Below are 17,115 nucleotides of genomic sequence, written 5' to 3'. Positions count from 1 at the left end.
TTTTTTTAAGTAGATGCATAACATAGCTTCTATAAAAAAGACTACTGATCATTAATTATCAACATTTTATTAATAACAGCACCTCGGCCCTCCATAAAGGTAATTAGATTAATAGGAGTTTTTATACTATTGTGATTTGAGAAATATCTTGAGACAATTACCTCCAAATGCGATTAGTTACTGGTCCGAAGTGTACCAGCTCGCTTGTTAAAATTTTATTTAGTTTAATGCATCGGGAGTTTAAACATTCTGGCATTTCTTTTACAAACAGCTTTGACGAGTTCGTATAAATACGTAATATTGGTTCATCATTTACATAATGTAATTTATATTTGCTTGCAAACTAGTTTCGGTATCTGTGATCAGAATTATTGAAGAGCGTATGCACAAAAGCATTATGTGCACCTTTTTTGAATTTAACATTTTTAATCGTAATAATGTGTCACTGGTCATGAAATGTTCACCAGTCGGTCTATAGTGTTGTACATTGTTTTATACATTTTATTATATATAATAATTAAATTAAACGTTAAAACTTACAGGCTTAGGAAATTATTTGCAGAGCACCAATTGAAAAGTTTTGGCTAAGAAAAGATAATACCAATATTTTTTCAAATGATACAATGAACATATAAGTGTTTTTAAAATTATATTATGCAAATAATAATAGTAATAGTTTGGGTACGTTATTACAACATATGCTCCTTGCAATATAATCAATGTTGTTGTAAGATAAGATATTTAATCTTATTCAAAAAAAGTTTCAAACTACGCGAGCTGTGAGTTTCTAAATCTACGGATGACTTAACTTTTTTTATTTGGCGTGTTAGGTATAAATGTAAATAAAAATTTGGAAGACTTATTTTAAACTAATGTTATCTAAATATAAAGAAATATATAAGTTTTATCCATTAAAATATTGTTTGTTCACAAACTGGATTCCATTTTATCACTAAACTAATTTGTATCAATTCATATCATCCTCGACGCAATTAGCCAAACATTTCTATTGCCCCTAATCACACCTTATTGATGATTTTCAAAAAATGTAACACCGCTGCCTAAGTACATATTGGATAATTCAATCAGTTCTGCCAATTTGCTGCATTATCCAAGTGAGGTAGTTTGGTACATTTACGTATACTCCGGGTACACCCGACATTGCACATCCGATGCCCCAAGCAACTAAGCCAACAAGTTGCCATTGTCCCTGTATTAGGCATACCAATGGGGATCCACCATCACCCTACAAAATCGAAGTAATTTTCTCTTAGAATTACCGTTGCAATTTTTGTCGCGCTCGACGATCAATTCGAAAAACAACAATCGTGAATAAAAAAAAAACACTTTCGAGAAAGTCACTTTGTTTGAAAAGGAGTAACAGATATAAGGTTTAATTTGAATTGGATTAGAAAACCTTCAGAATCCGAGAAATATCTGTATGAAAATCGTCAATGCAAATTCAATTATTCCGGTAAGAATTATTGGAATCAATTGAAAGAGATCACTCTATAATTATTTTTCAAGTATCGAATCGCAGGTGTGCATAAAACTAGAAATTACCGTGCACGCGTCCTTGTTAGCTTCTCCACCAGCGCACATAAAGCTGTCTCGACTTAAATTGAAAAATTGGCCAAGTCTCGTTCCTCTCAGTCGGTTTTCGCAATTTCCTTGATCTAGAATGGGTACATCAACTTCTTTCATGATACTTTGGTAAGCGCCATTTGGTCCGAATGCATTTTTCCCCCATCCAGAAACCCAGCATCTGTAACATGGAAGTAAGTCTTTAAGCAGTGAAATCTGGTTGTGGGCACAACTCGTACTTACTGTAAGAATTTTCTAAAACTTTAAACTAATTAATTACCTATTCCACAAGCTACGTATACACTGTTCTAACGATAATATTCTCTTTGGTTTCAGTCGACTAGACTAAATTGTAAAAAAATGTTCACCTTGTCTGTGCCGCTGGCATTCCTGTAGGAGGGCATATCGTACTTATTCCAGGACTCGAGGAGATGGGAACAGTGCTACTCAGTCTTATAATTGCAACATCATTTTGCAAATTTTGCGCGTTGAACGAGGGGTGAACGAATACTTTAGCCACGTTGTATTCTTGGTACGGATACTGCTCGGACAAACTTTGAGCATCCCATTCGCCGAGTCTTACTTTGAAGCCATTGTTTCTAAGTAGAAATAAGAACAGTTCCCAGTGAAATTGATCGACTAGTTCAGTGCGTGGTTCGCATGTGCAAACGACACTTACGAGAGTGTAGCCACTTTGTGGGCAGCAGTCAAAACGTTATTAGAATCCAAGAGAACGCCAGACCCAATATAATTGTTATTCGGCATTAATAAAGCCGCTTGCCACGGATAAGCACCGTAACTCGCTATTCCTGGGGCTTGTGTTGTCAGTGGAATTTTCCTCCTACCACAAGCAGCGTCGTTTAGTTGAGACGCCGTATTTCCATTTGATGTGCAGCAATATTGAAGCCCGCTAGTACAGGCAGTTGAACCCTGGCACCAAAACAATTCATTTAGCACGTTATTAGATTAATTAACGACTGAATAACTCTATGAATCGAAACAAAATGTCTTCTAATTTTTTCTTCGCATTATCTAACGGATATAATACTTTGATTTGTCAGACGTACCATATTCACGATTCGTATATCAATTCCGGCTGCGGTAGGCGCTGCACATGTGCCCATTGGAACGCATTTGCACGACATGCCACTCATCCCTGCTTAAACATTTCAAATCACAATCATTACTGAAGTTGAGGGTACTTTTTACGATACATATCAAACTCAAGATTACTTTATTCAACGATAACATTGTTATCGACATTAGTTTTCTTTAAATTAAAACATGGATTACGTATTAGTAAGAAAAAATTATCCACCTGCGGTGTTGGAAGGGGGTGGCTGTGTCTGCATAGTCATTTGGGCAAAGACAATGGTCTGTGTTTGGCCAAATGTACTTTCGTAACAGTTTTGAATGACAAGAAACAATACGAAGGAACGGCATGTATAATTAACGCGATATTTGAACATTGTGAAGATTTAAGAAACACTAGAGAACGTGCTGTGAGTCAATGGAAATGTGTAATGATGTTTCGACCGGTTCACCGTTTTATATATTTTCCGAGTTCATGACAGAACCGCTTTTTTCCTCAAAGTTAACTATAATCGCATTAGTTCGTAGTTCCAGGCGAAACGAAAAGCTTCGGCCTTCCCGTCGCATTGGCGGCCGTCGTGTAACATGTTATATAAATAAACTACAATGAGTGAGAAAAAAAATTGTAAATTACTTCCCATTATTATCATACATTCACACGATGATTCGCATTCATTTCATCTTTCGTCAGCTAGCCGTCAGTTATATTGACCTCGTAGGGACAGGGTGGTTGCAACAGATTTAGTGATAACATTACCTACCTATAGAGGCGTACACAAAATACGTCTGGATTTGTCTACATTCGTATCTGCAATGGTCATTCGTGAGCTACATATGCGACGCGAAGAGCAGCTAGGCGGGTTCATTGCCGCATCAATTATTGTGAGGATTTCCCGCACAGTAGTCGTACCTATATATTGTACAATTTATTGCACTGACATAAAAATTCTTGAACGAATGGCGTAACAAGTTTATTACACAGCCTTCGCAAAGTTGTGCACTGCATAGACGGAAGTTGAACGGTTGGTTTTTCCCTTCGGTTATTTATTTTACCAAAAACTATTGTTGTTAATTGAAATGCCTTGCAAATCCTTGATGTTTCAATTAGCGTTATCGTAGTGTACCTTGAGTCGCGTGAAATATTTTGTCCGTACATTATAGGTACGCTTTTGTTTTAATTGTTTCACACCGCTTCAACATTAATCGCTTTACTCCATTTTCGGAAAGGTGCCTCGCGTAATCTTAGATTATTCATATTGACTGCATACACTTACGCACATCACACCTATATGTATATCCCGCAATCTATTTTATCGGTATCGTGATAGCTGAACGCGTCGTCACTGATATTTTTCCCGTGACTAACACAAGTCAGTATTGCTTTCGTGTGGGCATAGCAAAGAGTTGTAAGTGAGGTGTTGGGATAATGGATATAGAGCACAGGATGCGGGACATAAATTTAACAACGATACTATTCGTGATCGCAGTTTTTACGTCGAGACAGCAATATGCTTACGGTTAGTATTTTTTCAGCTTTTTTTGGATTCTGGATCAAACAAACGCCATAATTGTTACACTGAAAGTTGTATTAGCGATAGCTTCTATACTGAATACTTTCGATCGTTATCAAAATAATGAGTGTTTAGAATGTACAATCGGAAAATTTTAGCGTCGCACATTTCAAGGATGGATCTCGATCTAGCAAGTGTAGTCAATTATTTTCTACAACCAAACAACGGTTAAATGTCCAAACTAGATTAAATCTTTTATCGTATTCTTTCAGGCTTGAGATGTTACGTTTGCGACAGTACATCATCTTCAAGTTCGTGTATTTCGGATCCTGATTTTTCTACTACGTGCAATTACAAATATTGTACAATTTATCGACGGGAATTGGCAGAGCCCACGGGACTCGTGACGGCGTTTTATCGGGCTTGCGAAGACAATCCTCTGTATTTAAATACCGAAGTAAAGACACCCTTCGCCAAAACCTATTACCGGGCTTGTACAAGTAATCTTTGTAACGTCGGGAACGGTGTGGCAGAGGTCACTTCATCAAACGTTGAAATAATTACCGCCGGGGACAATACTCTAGTTGTTCCTGGAGTCGGGGTTGTGAATGATGCATCCAGTTTGCACTCCGGTACCTTGCTCGCTTTTGTGTTAATCATAATTGCGTACGTGCTTGTTACGTACTACGAATGACGAAAAACATGATTGAATCTACCAATTTGATTTTCATTGCAAACATGATAGCATCACGTTTTGATTCTGCACTGAAATAGTGTAAGCATGCGATTAAAATCCATGGATATTAAACCTCGACACACACTGACTATAATAAAAATATATTAATATCAGTTATCAATGTGAAACGTGCTGTGAACTAATTATATTCTATATGTTCTAAGATTATATTTTGAAAAAAGACGATGAGTGATTTTTAAACAAGCACGTATCGCAAACCCTAATTATTTGTAGGTTTTTTGTTTATTATATGTGACTTTTATCCAAGTATCTTACAATAGATTAAAGATAGCCAGTTTCGACTGACCGAAACCTTTGATAAAGATACTTTTTTACAATACCTGGAACCAAAGAAACAATTATTGAATATCCAGATCACGATCACGAAAGAATCCCAGATATCACATATGTGAATGTTGAGCATTTATTTCTAAAATATGCTAACTTACACGTAAACGTTTAAAATTATAAAGCGTATAGCCAGAGATGTATCATGTTATATAAAAGGAATGAAAATCCATTGCTGCGTATTTTATTCGTATGATATTCCTGTTTTCGGAAGTAAAGTTTGAATAAAAAAATTGCCGCGGCTTTACGCCTTACGATAGGCAGTCTAGTGTTCTCATATGATATGGCAGCGCGGCAAAGCGTTTGAAATAGAAATTGTGCAATTTTTACAAAACTAAAATTAATTATAATTACGGTATTCAGGAAAATCAGCATTCAATTTGGCAATGTCAATATGCAGTATCCTATTCCGAATTGTATAAGGTATAATCTATACAGGAAGAATATAAAATTTAATATATGACGGCAAATATATCTGAATGTAATAATGTACAAAAATGCATAAGCTTCTTAACGATAACATAACGTACACGAGAACAAGTTTAAATACGCTATTGAAATTCAGGTAGATTTTATGTAATCATGAAATGATTCTATGAAAACATATTTCCATAACAAGAAATTAGTAACAGTAAGAAAAGCAGTGTCTGAGTGCAAATGGATGCAATATTCGTAGTAGATGCGTTACAGGGTGCTTCTCCAGCGTTAGTTCGGCACGCACAGGCACCGATCGTGTGGCTGGTAATCTGTTAACAATGAATCAGAAGGATAATGGCATGTTATACTCATGAAAAATCATCATTGGTTTTTACGTAGACAGTAGTAAAACAAATGTTGTCGTGATTTACCTTTTGCTCATAGCAACCCGACGTCAAAGCAGTTGTAGTATCCTGGATCATTTTACCACAAAAGTAAGAAGCATTTATCACTATAAAAAAAACAATAACAATCATAAGACAGAAATAAACAATAAGTTTACAATGCAGTTACTATTGAATACATGCATTATTATACGGTAAATAAATTGGCACAAATGAGAGATTTTCGCTCACCTGCATTATCATACACATAAGTATATTTTATGCAACTGTAGCCAGACCTTAACGGGCATCCGATTATTGAGCGATTATAATTTGCCCACATGTATGTTACATTTGGTTCACTACCATCATCTGCAAATCACGTATGTGCAATTAATTGAGACTCATCGCTGAAATTTGTGGGGCTATTCTTGTTTTTTAGACGAGAATGTTATAGCAACGATATTTACTTATGTGAATTATTCTGAATATAAGTCAGTTGAAAGCCATCAAAGCTGTGACGTCATTCCGGCATACTATCATGTCATGTGCCATAAAATAATTTATCAAGATACTTACTCGTAACAATCAGTGGTTCGATGCATGGTGTACCGGTATAATCGTCGCAAGAAATATTGACAGTGCTGGTCTTGTCATACAACGGTCCAAGCCAAGTAAAATGTAGGCAATATGGAGTATCATCCTCAGTGTCAGTTGTGTCTGCAGATGCTTCAAAGTTGCAAAGTGAGTATTTGAATACATCAAATTACGTGCTAATATTTCACGGATATAATAAGTAAAAAGTTGTTAGTATACCTGCTAAATGACAAAAAAAACAAAAATAAAGTAATGCGAAGAAGTAAAATTTCCGCATGTTGCACTTGCCAGGTAATGTGAGCCGTACTGATATCGTTCAATTATTATCTCTACTTATCTGATAAAGATATACGTCACTGTATTTTTTTGGATAAGCTTTACGAGCCCAATCAAAGTATATCGATATAATAATAGCTATGGATTCATGTCAAATTATAAATTCCTTGTTGAACGTATTCTCAAGGCCTTAACATTTATTGTTGCCTTGAATAAAACTGATGTTTCACACTCACCTCTAAATACAGTATTTAGAAATGCGGTGACAAATAAGTCAGGTAATTTAGTAAGAAAAAACTAGTATACTGTGATTGTTGGTAACTTCAAGTTAGTATTAAAATATGCATGTTTATTATTAGGGCCATTTACATGAGATTGAAATTCATTATTTTTGATTACGAAGGTGATATACGTATTCTGTTAGACGAATAACATTAGTAAAATTTTATCACCGTTTCGTTTAGTACGTACTATAAGTAGGTACATAAATATATGTAGAATGGAAAATGCTAGACATAAATGCTTGACAGGGTTGAATCTTTAAGCTAAGATCTTAATAATATCAATATAAATATATGTATAAACTTTGTTCAATGAAGCAGTAAAATGTAATATTATTAAAATTCATCGTGTCTCGCCAAAGCCTCTCCAAAATCAGTTGCTTGCGAACCAACGAAAATGTCATATTTCTCTAAGATCTCTTCTTTGGTAAGTTTTTGATCAGCATCACCGTCTGCCTCATAAATCAAATGCCGGGATTCTGCTTCCGCGTGATCAAAGTCTGCTGGGATGATCCAATTCTTTACCTAAAAATATCAGTTATTCATAAGTAAAATATTTCATAATAAGACTGCCTATGAATAATGTCAACTTGAAATTATTACAGAGTATACGAAACAATGTCCGTAACCAACCTCCTCAACATCCATGAAGCCATCACCATCCTTGTCTCTGTAAGTAGAAAACTGCTCTCTTTCATTCTTTACCCATTCTGGTTCTTCCTCGTCAGCTCCTCCCCTGTACATGTCGCCTGGAAAATAGTTATATAAATTTAGGATATGCAAATCATTGTTCGACGTTCGTCGAAAACAATTTCTTTGAACTACGATTTTCTCGCATCCATTTTTGGCTAAAGTTGGTCAAATTTAATAACTCTTGCCATTCTGATTTATCTAATTAACTGCATAATATTATTTTCAGAATCAAAAACATACCAATATATTCAGTGACGGATATTTTTCCATCAGCATCTTTATCGATATCCTCCATTGTCTCGAGGACAACAACATCCCGCATATCATCAGATTCTTCTGGATGAAGAAATCCGGTAAATTCTTCTTTGGTCAAGGCATCGTCACCGTCTTTATCAGCTACCGACCAACGTCGGCGATCTCTCTTGAGCATAGCAGCATATGAGAAATTATCGTCCTCGGTTTTTTCAGGTAAATCGTCGCCGGCATCGTCCATAAATCCGTATACCAAGCTGCGGTATTCTTGCCAAGGCAGCTTTTCCTTGTCCTCTGGATTATGTGTCGTCCATTGACGGTCAACGTCGTCTTGGATGTAACGTTGTTGGGTGTACTTTATCCAGTCCTTGAGCTCCTCTTGGGTCACAAATCCGTCTTTATCTTTGTCAATTTTATCAACTATTATACCGAGGCGTCTTCTGCTCTCCTCAGGACTCAGCTGATCAAATGTCTTGGCCTCCTCACCAAGAAAAGCCTCATGATCGTACGTCGGATTGTGTTGTGAATTAATAAAGTGTTCCTGGTCGCTAAGGTCCTGAAATTGCAATACGCCAACATATAACTAAAAACTGAAGTACAAGTTGTATAATAATAAATGAAAATTGATCTCCGATGGACATGCGATCAACATTCTTCTGTAATTACGTTGCGATAATAGAAGCTTTTCACAAACCTTACAAAAACAGTAATAAGTTGTTAAAAAATCTGTGATTAATTACATGCAAGTTTAATTTTAAATCAAATAAACGAAAATCGGGTTCGACCAAGTATTGAGCGAATGAATGACAGGAGTGCTCGTAGAGGTTATGCGTACGAAAATGGGCTAATTTTGATTTGTACAAACTCTGAACGAACCTTGTCTAATACACGATCCTGAACTTCATCTGGCTTCGGAATCGCCCTGACGGTAACAATAACCAAGAACACACTACCGAGTGTAAATAATGTCCGCAGCATGATTTTGAAGAAACTACCTAACACGAAGTGTAAAAAATTAAACGATGAAACGAGGGTCCTATTTACAACGACTCGATTGCGGCAGGAAGAATTAAAAATCCTCTATCAAGGCGAGAACCCTTGACGTTGAAAGGCAACGCTATGTCATCAACTCTAGGCCGCTGTTCCAGCTTCCACATCATCATAGCTCAACTTCTTGGTTACCGCCGGTCCCCACTCCCTGGTTCTCTCGCTTGCACCAACCACGTTTCCCGGCTGTTCTATGGCCGACGATTCGCACGCGCCTTTAGAAGAAAACAAATGCCTTCGCCCACACATCGCGATCTTCCATTGACGAAATGGAAACTTGAATTGGTCATTAACCGCTGATTACGAAACATCAAATATTTGAGAACATCGGTATCTGCAATAATAACCATACATACATACCGTATACATTCATTATCGGTCTCACAGAAATTTCTCGCACCGATTTATCTCCAGGCACGTAGCGCCTGTATATTCGATAACGTTGAATATTTCGACCGTAGTAAATTCATCCTACTTATAAATTTACACAAGCTAGACGTTCGTAATTGAGCTACCGCGTATTAATAGAACACAATGTGTAGGATGAATCTGCGTACGCTCGATGTAATTGGCTGCACACGGTGATTTTTTAACAGCTAGGATATCCCGTCGTTAGGAAATATCTCAGTAAACTATCGCTATTTACTATATTAGAGATTTAACAGATTTCAGATCGAAATAAATTAATACCAGCCGATCAGGCTTTGGGAAAGGATTGTCTTTACTCCAAATTTATCACATTTGATCAAAGTCAGGTTTATCATTCGTTAATTAGTCTTTGTTTAATAAGATACCAGAGCTTTTTCAATCAAGAGTTAGAATACATGTTGAAGAATAGCTAAATCCACACGCTGCAAGCTCGGAATTAGAGTACAGTGCTTGATATTATTGTCGAAGATAAGACTGGTAGTCAACATTCCAGTAGTACATGTGGAGTCTAGTAGATTCACACGATTCTCTGTCGTGAGTTTCTGTAGCGAAGGATCTACAGCGCGGATCTAAAATCGAATACTGAGAGTAGTTTGAACTGTGATCGCGAAAAGCTGCAACATTCATGCAACGTATACTGCAGTGTATTTCCACCAATTATATCCAAGTCTGGTCTACCTTTGCGTAAATTGCATGATATGATACGAAGACTAGGTCAACGTATAAAGTCGTTCGAACCATTCACCATACCACTTTCCAGAATCAATCCATTGTAGAAATCGCAGAAAACATGCATTCTTCCAGTTAATTTATCTCGGCCTAAACGTTTGTACTATCTCATTCGCAGATATTGTTTGCAATAAATTTCCATATGTAATACATTATATTCTGGATACGATGCTGAGAGCGTACAAGACTGGTCATAAATTTGTTAGGTATGTGCGATGCTTGGTAATATTTAAATACACGCATAGCTGCGCCTGAATGTTTTAGACTTGAGCAATCGCCGAGTTGAAAATTCCCAGATGTCGACTTTATCGTCATTGCTGTTGCTACGGTATCTATATTATGTTGTACGAAATTGACATTACGAACATATACAGGGATTGCATCTCCATACCCACAGTACGTCCAACATCATGTAATCAATAATGCGAGACGATACCGCTGCTTTTTTCACACCGTAATTTCAGGAACGTACAATGACACATCGGCGATCCCCAATTGTGCCTCACCTGTCGTGAAAAGCACGACGACGTGATAACTATACATAGAATTGATATTGAAGAAGAGTGAACACAATTCAGGGAAAATATACTGGAGATGTTTTGATCTCGCTCGTACACTTATATTATATATACGCGTTTCTATTGAATACGAAATATGTAATATATTTGTATGCCAATTGGTTGTAGAAATTTACTTCCTGCTCACTAAGATTAAAATTATACTATACTCACCTCGTTAATCAAACTACCGCGATGAGAAAGAATGATTCACGTTTGATTTATCAGAACATAGTAAGTCGTGACGCTGTATATCTAGGGCGCGCTTATCCAAGTTATCTTATATTTGCCAAAGATAAAACATTACACGTTGGTGGCCCGCCCAGTTACCTGTTGTACTCAACCATTGTTGTCTCGACTCCAATAATTAGTGGTGATCTTCGTTCAACAAAGTGCCCGGTTCTTAAAAAATAATGGCTGGGACGGGCCGAGGCACTGGTGCTGCCCAGCTGGAGCAAAAAATTGGATGTATAAAATACCTGATATTCTGTTTCAACGCAGTGAGTTGGGTGAGTAATCCTTCCACGATTGCATTCAACGTACACACAATCCTGTATAGAATCAAACATGTGGATACTAATTTTATACGCTCTCAGATCATACATAACTACATACCAAACATGTTATTTTTACATCGACTACGCACTAACTGCAAGAATTTGGAGAAAGATTCGTTTTTTGAGCATCATAGGCTATAAGGTATTAGCAATGGCAAATAAGGTTCTTCGTTTCGTATACATATGTATGATTCATTTATCAATTAATTCGCGAGAATGTCGGCAATTTTAGCTAAGTAAAAAACGAACATCGTTTATATATTACATCGAATTTAAAATTGTAATTTGATGATATCATTAGAAGAGCTCTTGATAGTTTGCATCGATTTTTATCAAAGCCCTTCCTGTACGATACACGCCACGTTATACATAAGATATCCGATGTGTCATCAGTGATAGGAGATTACGTTCAGGCGATATAAGACGTTAAATTGATTTAAAAACTGTTTCATCCGTTACGAAAAATTCTCTTGAATTGCAGCTAGATTGTAGCAGTGATCAAATTATTGCAACATAACATTTGCTCCGGAAATTGGTGTTCTTGCGCCTGCTTGTCGGCAACCCGTCACAGCTTCGCGGAAGGCTGGTTGCCGATGCGTTAGGCGGTGATTACTCAATCTATGTTGCTTAACTGGTATGCAGTATTGTAACTACGTGTACAACTGTACGTATTATACGTAGCACAATTGCTATTCTAGAACTGTGTTCAAATTTAACACTGTCTTATATTGCCTTGTATTGGAGTGGGTATGAATTTGCGTAATACACGAAAGTCCTGATTTGTTACACCAGGAGAAAATAATGACTACATCGCGTCGAGATGCCGTCCTAAATAGCAATGCGTTATATTCTAGGACGCGCCTCAGTTTTATAGCCATTGCAAATTTACTTCGTGGAAATTTTAAACAGCAGGACATGTGTGTGATTTTAAATACGAGGTGCAATATCTATATTTAGGACACTATACATATATCTATAACCAATGCACCGTACATGTTTTTGCGATTAACACACGTGGAATAATTTTTCAACATTGATGAGAAATTCATTGTCACAGATAAACTGTATGAAATTTTCTGTATAATGAAAACTCATTCGATATCGTAATGGACACATGTATATTTGGTAGAAGGTTTCTATCACTGTCGATAAATACCAGTCAGAAGTCAATCAAATTGGAGAGAGAGAGAGAAAAAAAAAACGCAAATTACAAAACAGACGCAGTGAACAAGCTGCAGCCAATCTCCAATCACGGAATTCAAATGTCCATGAACTTAATTTCCGTTAAAAATTCCTTTACTCTATAATTAACGCCATATGTGGAACATGACGCATTCACTTTGTTCTGGCAATGTTACGTGAAAACAATAATTATTTATATCATGATTACGATCAACCATCGTTACAAAATTTCAAACAAAAATGTTATTTCTATGTTTTGCCTCCAGATATTTGGGGCCAGCTTGTTTGGACTGTCGCTTTGGATGCGTCTTGAGCCGGGATTCGAGGAGTGGGTTGGTTTCCTCGGAATGTGGCAATTCTACATTGGTATTTACATCCTGATCGCAGCCTCCGTAATTGTGATGATAATATCTTTCGTTGGGTGCGGTGCAGCTCTCATGGAGCTCGTTGTAGGCCTTTACGCAGTGCGTACTGAATTTTTTTACTTCCTGGAATGAAATTATTGACGGTTATTTGCGCGTGTCCTTAAATCGAGGCAATTCCGGTACTATCGAAGGTTCTTTTCAGTATATTGGTCTACAAATCCTGAGCTTTGTATGCGGTTTAGCCGGGGCTGCGGTGCTCCTTGATTATTCGACCTACGACAGCAGTATTCAACCCATTATCTCAACGGCCATGACAAATCTGATATCCAACTCGCAATACGAAGGCGCTGCGGTTATCCTCCGGATGGTACAGGAGAACGTGAGTCAGATTCGCCTCAGTGATGATAATAACGCTTGGCGGGTGATTTTTTCTGTATTCCGATTGTTCGATGTCTTAGATCGGATGCTGCGGAGCCAATGGTCCGATGGATTACTTGACGATGCTGAAGCCACTGCCTACAGAATGCCGGGACACGGTAACAGGGAATGCATTTTTCCACGGTTGTGTCGATGAGCTTACTTGGTTTTTGGAGGCTAGATCTGGATGGATCGCTGGTCTCGCGTTATCTCTTTGCATGCTGCACGTAAGTACGAATATACTAGCTGGAGACTCCTGATTGTAAAGGACGTTACAATCGAACTGAAAAATAAATTAAACGAAGTTCTGCGTTGCCGCAGTCGATGAATGGGTAGATTAATTGGATATAGATATATATCTGTGCACAAAACATTTCGGAGAAAGTGTAATAGCATAACGATGCAAGCGGTGTTAGATAAGACTTAATCACCTTTCGGTATTTTTTTTTTTTTTTTCATTTTTGTGCAGGTTGTTTTGGCGGTTCTCGCGTTGATCTTGATCCAAGCAATCAAGAAGGAGGAAGAAATTACGTACAAACAATAATAATACCAATCATTTCAATTTTATTCACAACATACATTAAGCTTCATTTACGTAAGTTATACAAATAATTCAATTGCGAATGAGATGCAGCCATATATTACAATAATCGTACGAGCTCAGAGGGCGTGCCTCAACCAGTCAATGATTAATTTATAATCACAAAAAATTAACAAATAAAAGCAAAATCCAAAGCCACATAATCATTTTACGAACATGACGTTAAAAGACAATTGAAATATAATGAATAAAAAATCATCTAACCCAATTGGATCTGGACTCGAACCTTCAGCAAGATTGATTTTCTTCACACTTGCGAAATCTAGTATTACCTTCAGGCATTGAAACATATACATGTATAAACACTTAAATCTATAATTATATAACATAATTTATCATTGGTATAACTTACTATAAGTAATACGTGCAATTGTACGAAATAGGAATAATTTTAATCAATTAAAATGAGTCAGTGTCATAACGATAGTGATCGCCGCATATAACATCCTATAGATAACTTTGTAATATTTTGTTATAAATAAACCCATTGTGTACACGTATTAATTATTGCCAAATTAAAGTATATGCATATTAGAAACAGGCCCTATCAGTGTAAAAGTAATTTTGAACACGCGTTAAAAATTATTCTTACAATATTACAATCTTTGACGATAAAGTACCTGATGCCGTAATTCGACGCACATATTTCGTTCTGTTTCTTCTCTTTTTGGCAATAGTATGCGTCATTCAACTAACCTTAGCTGGAATTCTACTATCTCATCTGCATAATTTTCACAAAATTTGAATATGCAGAAATTTCATTTTATTGCCACGCAACAAGTACAAGAAACAGGAGTAACAAACGGCTAAATTCACCGAACGTACGTGTTAAACATACTTGAAGACTAATTAAATATCTACAAATAGATCATGACAAACTACAGAAATATATGTTATACAGTACAGTAGAACCTCGATTATCCGAATTAATTGGGACCGAGCCTAGTTCGGATAATCGCAAGTTTGTATAACCGAAATGCAATTTTTATCTTAGGGTTTAATAGTATGTACCTACAATACAAATTTAAATCGCGAAAAATAGTTCGTATTAAGCATCTAAATATATATTTAAACCTTGTTCAAACACCGAACGCTTGTTTTATTACTTTGGTTTTATATAATCGTCTATTGTCAATTGAAAAAGTGGACGGATACGCCTGTATCGAATTACCGAACGAGAACCTGATAGGTAATTCGTCAAAACATTCATGAATAAATGTAACATATTCCTCACGATTAGCACAATTTAAGTATAAATTTTTCATCGCTATCAGATCAAATAACTTGAGAATCGAGATTTCGTAATGCAGAATTTAAACGAATACGACTTTCTCGATAAACTGTACGACATACCAAAGTGTAAAAATTATGCTCCGAGTTATTGTAGCCTTTTAGGGCCAAGCTCCACACTGCAGGTGAGCTCGCGATTATTGCGAATAGTTTAACCATGACCTTTATAGGATTGACACGGGACTATGTAAACTATCTCCAGTACCTACGCTCATACGCAATTGAGGAACATTGAAACTCAGGTAGAGGCGTAGAATAGATATTGTTTGATCAGCCGTCAACGCCCGCGACGCCTCAGGCTGGACATAAATTTAAAATGCCTGTGTTGGGTATTAATAATAAATCTCAAAGCGATAGAGCAGCAGCCGATGTGGGTCGCGAGGCGAGAGATAAGAGGACCATTGTGATGAAAATATTGATCACCACAAAAAATGCAGCCGAGTATTATTTACTAACCGGAACCAAAGCGTGATCGAATTGAAAGAAGAAAAAAAGAAGTGTATAAAAACGATAAAAAAAAAAAACAACCATGGCTGTTTCGCCGCAGACTAATTATTGGATACTCTAATGATTAACGTTCTGCAGGAAGGCGCAATTTACTACACACACTTGGACGTTCACTTCTTTGTTTGTTATGAAAAAAAAAAATGTTAAACATCAGGCTCGAGGGACGCGTCGTTGGAACAGTACGACGTGTGAGACACCAACGTTTTTGAATTTGTAATCGATCCGTTCCCAAGCAAAACTTCCGTTTCACAGAACGTGAACTAATCAAGAATATTGATTTCCCCGGCTTCTGAACATCAAAAACTCTCTCAGGAGAAAGTTGCGACCACGCCGAGGACCGTTGGGTGAATTTCCGACGAGCAATGAACTCTGGATCCCAGCGCAAAACTTGTGTGTATCTTCATTGATGTGAGTAATATACCTGTAGCGATATCTGGTCAGTTCATCCTTGACAATGGTCCATCCTGACTCTGTAATTAAACTGGCTAAACCGCGTCCTTGGCTGGTCTGGCTTTAGTTACTAATACAACACCACCATTTCAGACGGGCGCATCAAGTTTCTGGGTTCAACATTCACGTAATTGCTGTAATTCTTGTGATTCTATGATACGAAAGCCGTGTAGCGCTTATACGTATCTTTTATTTTTGTTTTCGTTTTTCTTACAGCTACCCTGGGAACGAGACGATGCGTTATGCTGTATCAGTGTTTAAATCCTGATCAGAGACTCGCTCGTTGTTATGATAATCTCTTCAGTCGAACACGGAACGGCTCGTGGGGCTCATTGTGCCGACCAGTACTCATTCAGCGTGATTCGTACTTTCGTTACTTCCGTCAATTCAATTGACGCGTATTCATACTTGTCCTTAAATCACGTCGGTCATACAAACGAACGTTTTTTTCATCTTCCAACTATCAGTTCACGCAGTACATTGGTTTGCCAGTTCCGAGCTTTGGATGTTGGGGCTGATGTGCTCCTTGACCATTCAGCCCAAGATAATCGCACTCAACCCGTCATCGTCATCATCGTCACCATTGTCATTATTAGCACGGCCATGACACACCTGATCTCCAACACTCACAAGTTTTACAGCGTAGGTACTATAATACGTATCCTTCGGATGGTACAGGAACACGTTGTGCTCACATTCGACGATTTATCGATGAACCTTGACGAATTAATTATACCTATATCGACGTGCTTATTATAATTTTTGAGTACAAAAGAAATGTCAATTCATATTTTATTATCCACCTTTGTAGGTA

General features: G+C 37.1%; 5 protein-coding genes across 7 annotated transcripts; 2 read left to right on the top strand and 3 right to left on the bottom strand.

Moving 5' to 3' along the window:
• Positions 1–13: 13 nt before the first annotated feature.
• On the bottom strand, positions 14–3,491 carry LOC107222721 (phenoloxidase-activating factor 2). Of its 3 annotated transcripts, none has more exons than XM_046743475.1 (6): positions 3,438–3,491; positions 2,652–2,740; positions 2,264–2,514; positions 1,953–2,183; positions 1,564–1,765; positions 14–1,246 (listed from the first exon to the last, which is right to left on the bottom strand). In XM_046743475.1, the coding sequence occupies exons 2-6, from the start codon at positions 2,736–2,738 to the stop codon at positions 1,082–1,084; spliced, it is 936 nt and encodes a 311-aa protein (XP_046599431.1). In that variant the 5' UTR covers positions 2,739–2,740; positions 3,438–3,491; the 3' UTR covers positions 14–1,081. The 3 variants fall into 3 exon arrangements, with proteins under 3 accessions (XP_046599431.1, XP_015517696.1, XP_015517704.1); XM_015662210.2 differs by lacking the exon at positions 3,438–3,491 and adding an exon at positions 2,903–3,192 and having other exon boundaries at positions 2,652–2,743; XM_015662218.2 differs by lacking the exon at positions 3,438–3,491 and adding an exon at positions 2,903–3,192.
• A 117-nt stretch (positions 3,492–3,608) lies between these two features.
• LOC107222780 lies at positions 3,609–5,443 on the top strand. Its single transcript, XM_015662289.2, has 3 exons — positions 3,609–3,698; positions 4,005–4,193; positions 4,460–5,443. Exons 2-3 carry the CDS (start codon positions 4,103–4,105, stop codon positions 4,879–4,881), a joined length of 513 nt encoding a protein of 170 aa, XP_015517775.1. The 5' UTR covers positions 3,609–3,698; positions 4,005–4,102; the 3' UTR covers positions 4,882–5,443.
• On the bottom strand, positions 5,268–6,977 carry LOC107222682. The gene is made up of 5 exons (XM_015662146.2): positions 6,888–6,977; positions 6,651–6,800; positions 6,324–6,443; positions 6,120–6,199; positions 5,268–6,017 (listed from the first exon to the last, which is right to left on the bottom strand). Exons 1-5 carry the CDS (start codon positions 6,943–6,945, stop codon positions 5,865–5,867), a joined length of 561 nt encoding a protein of 186 aa, XP_015517632.1. The 5' UTR covers positions 6,946–6,977; the 3' UTR covers positions 5,268–5,864.
• A 295-nt stretch (positions 6,978–7,272) lies between these two features.
• Positions 7,273–9,363, bottom strand: LOC107223089 (calumenin). Its single transcript, XM_015662669.2, has 4 exons — positions 9,047–9,363; positions 8,159–8,726; positions 7,859–7,974; positions 7,273–7,750 (listed from the first exon to the last, which is right to left on the bottom strand). The coding sequence occupies exons 1-4, from the start codon at positions 9,146–9,148 to the stop codon at positions 7,562–7,564; spliced, it is 975 nt and encodes a 324-aa protein (XP_015518155.1). The 5' UTR covers positions 9,149–9,363; the 3' UTR covers positions 7,273–7,561.
• A 1,849-nt stretch (positions 9,364–11,212) lies between these two features.
• LOC107222761 (tetraspanin-2A) lies at positions 11,213–15,807 on the top strand. Its single transcript, XM_015662266.2, has 5 exons — positions 11,213–11,441; positions 12,938–13,135; positions 13,239–13,415; positions 13,495–13,680; positions 13,923–15,807. The coding sequence occupies exons 1-5, from the start codon at positions 11,346–11,348 to the stop codon at positions 13,995–13,997; spliced, it is 732 nt and encodes a 243-aa protein (XP_015517752.1). The 5' UTR covers positions 11,213–11,345; the 3' UTR covers positions 13,998–15,807.
• The last annotated feature ends 1,308 nt before the right edge of the window (positions 15,808–17,115 follow it).

Source organism: Neodiprion lecontei, chromosome 6 (assembly GCF_021901455.1).
Source record: "Neodiprion lecontei isolate iyNeoLeco1 chromosome 6, iyNeoLeco1.1, whole genome shotgun sequence".
NCBI classification, from domain to species: domain Eukaryota; kingdom Metazoa; phylum Arthropoda; class Insecta; order Hymenoptera; family Diprionidae; genus Neodiprion; species Neodiprion lecontei.
This window is presented reverse-complemented; position numbering and strand designations above follow the sequence as displayed.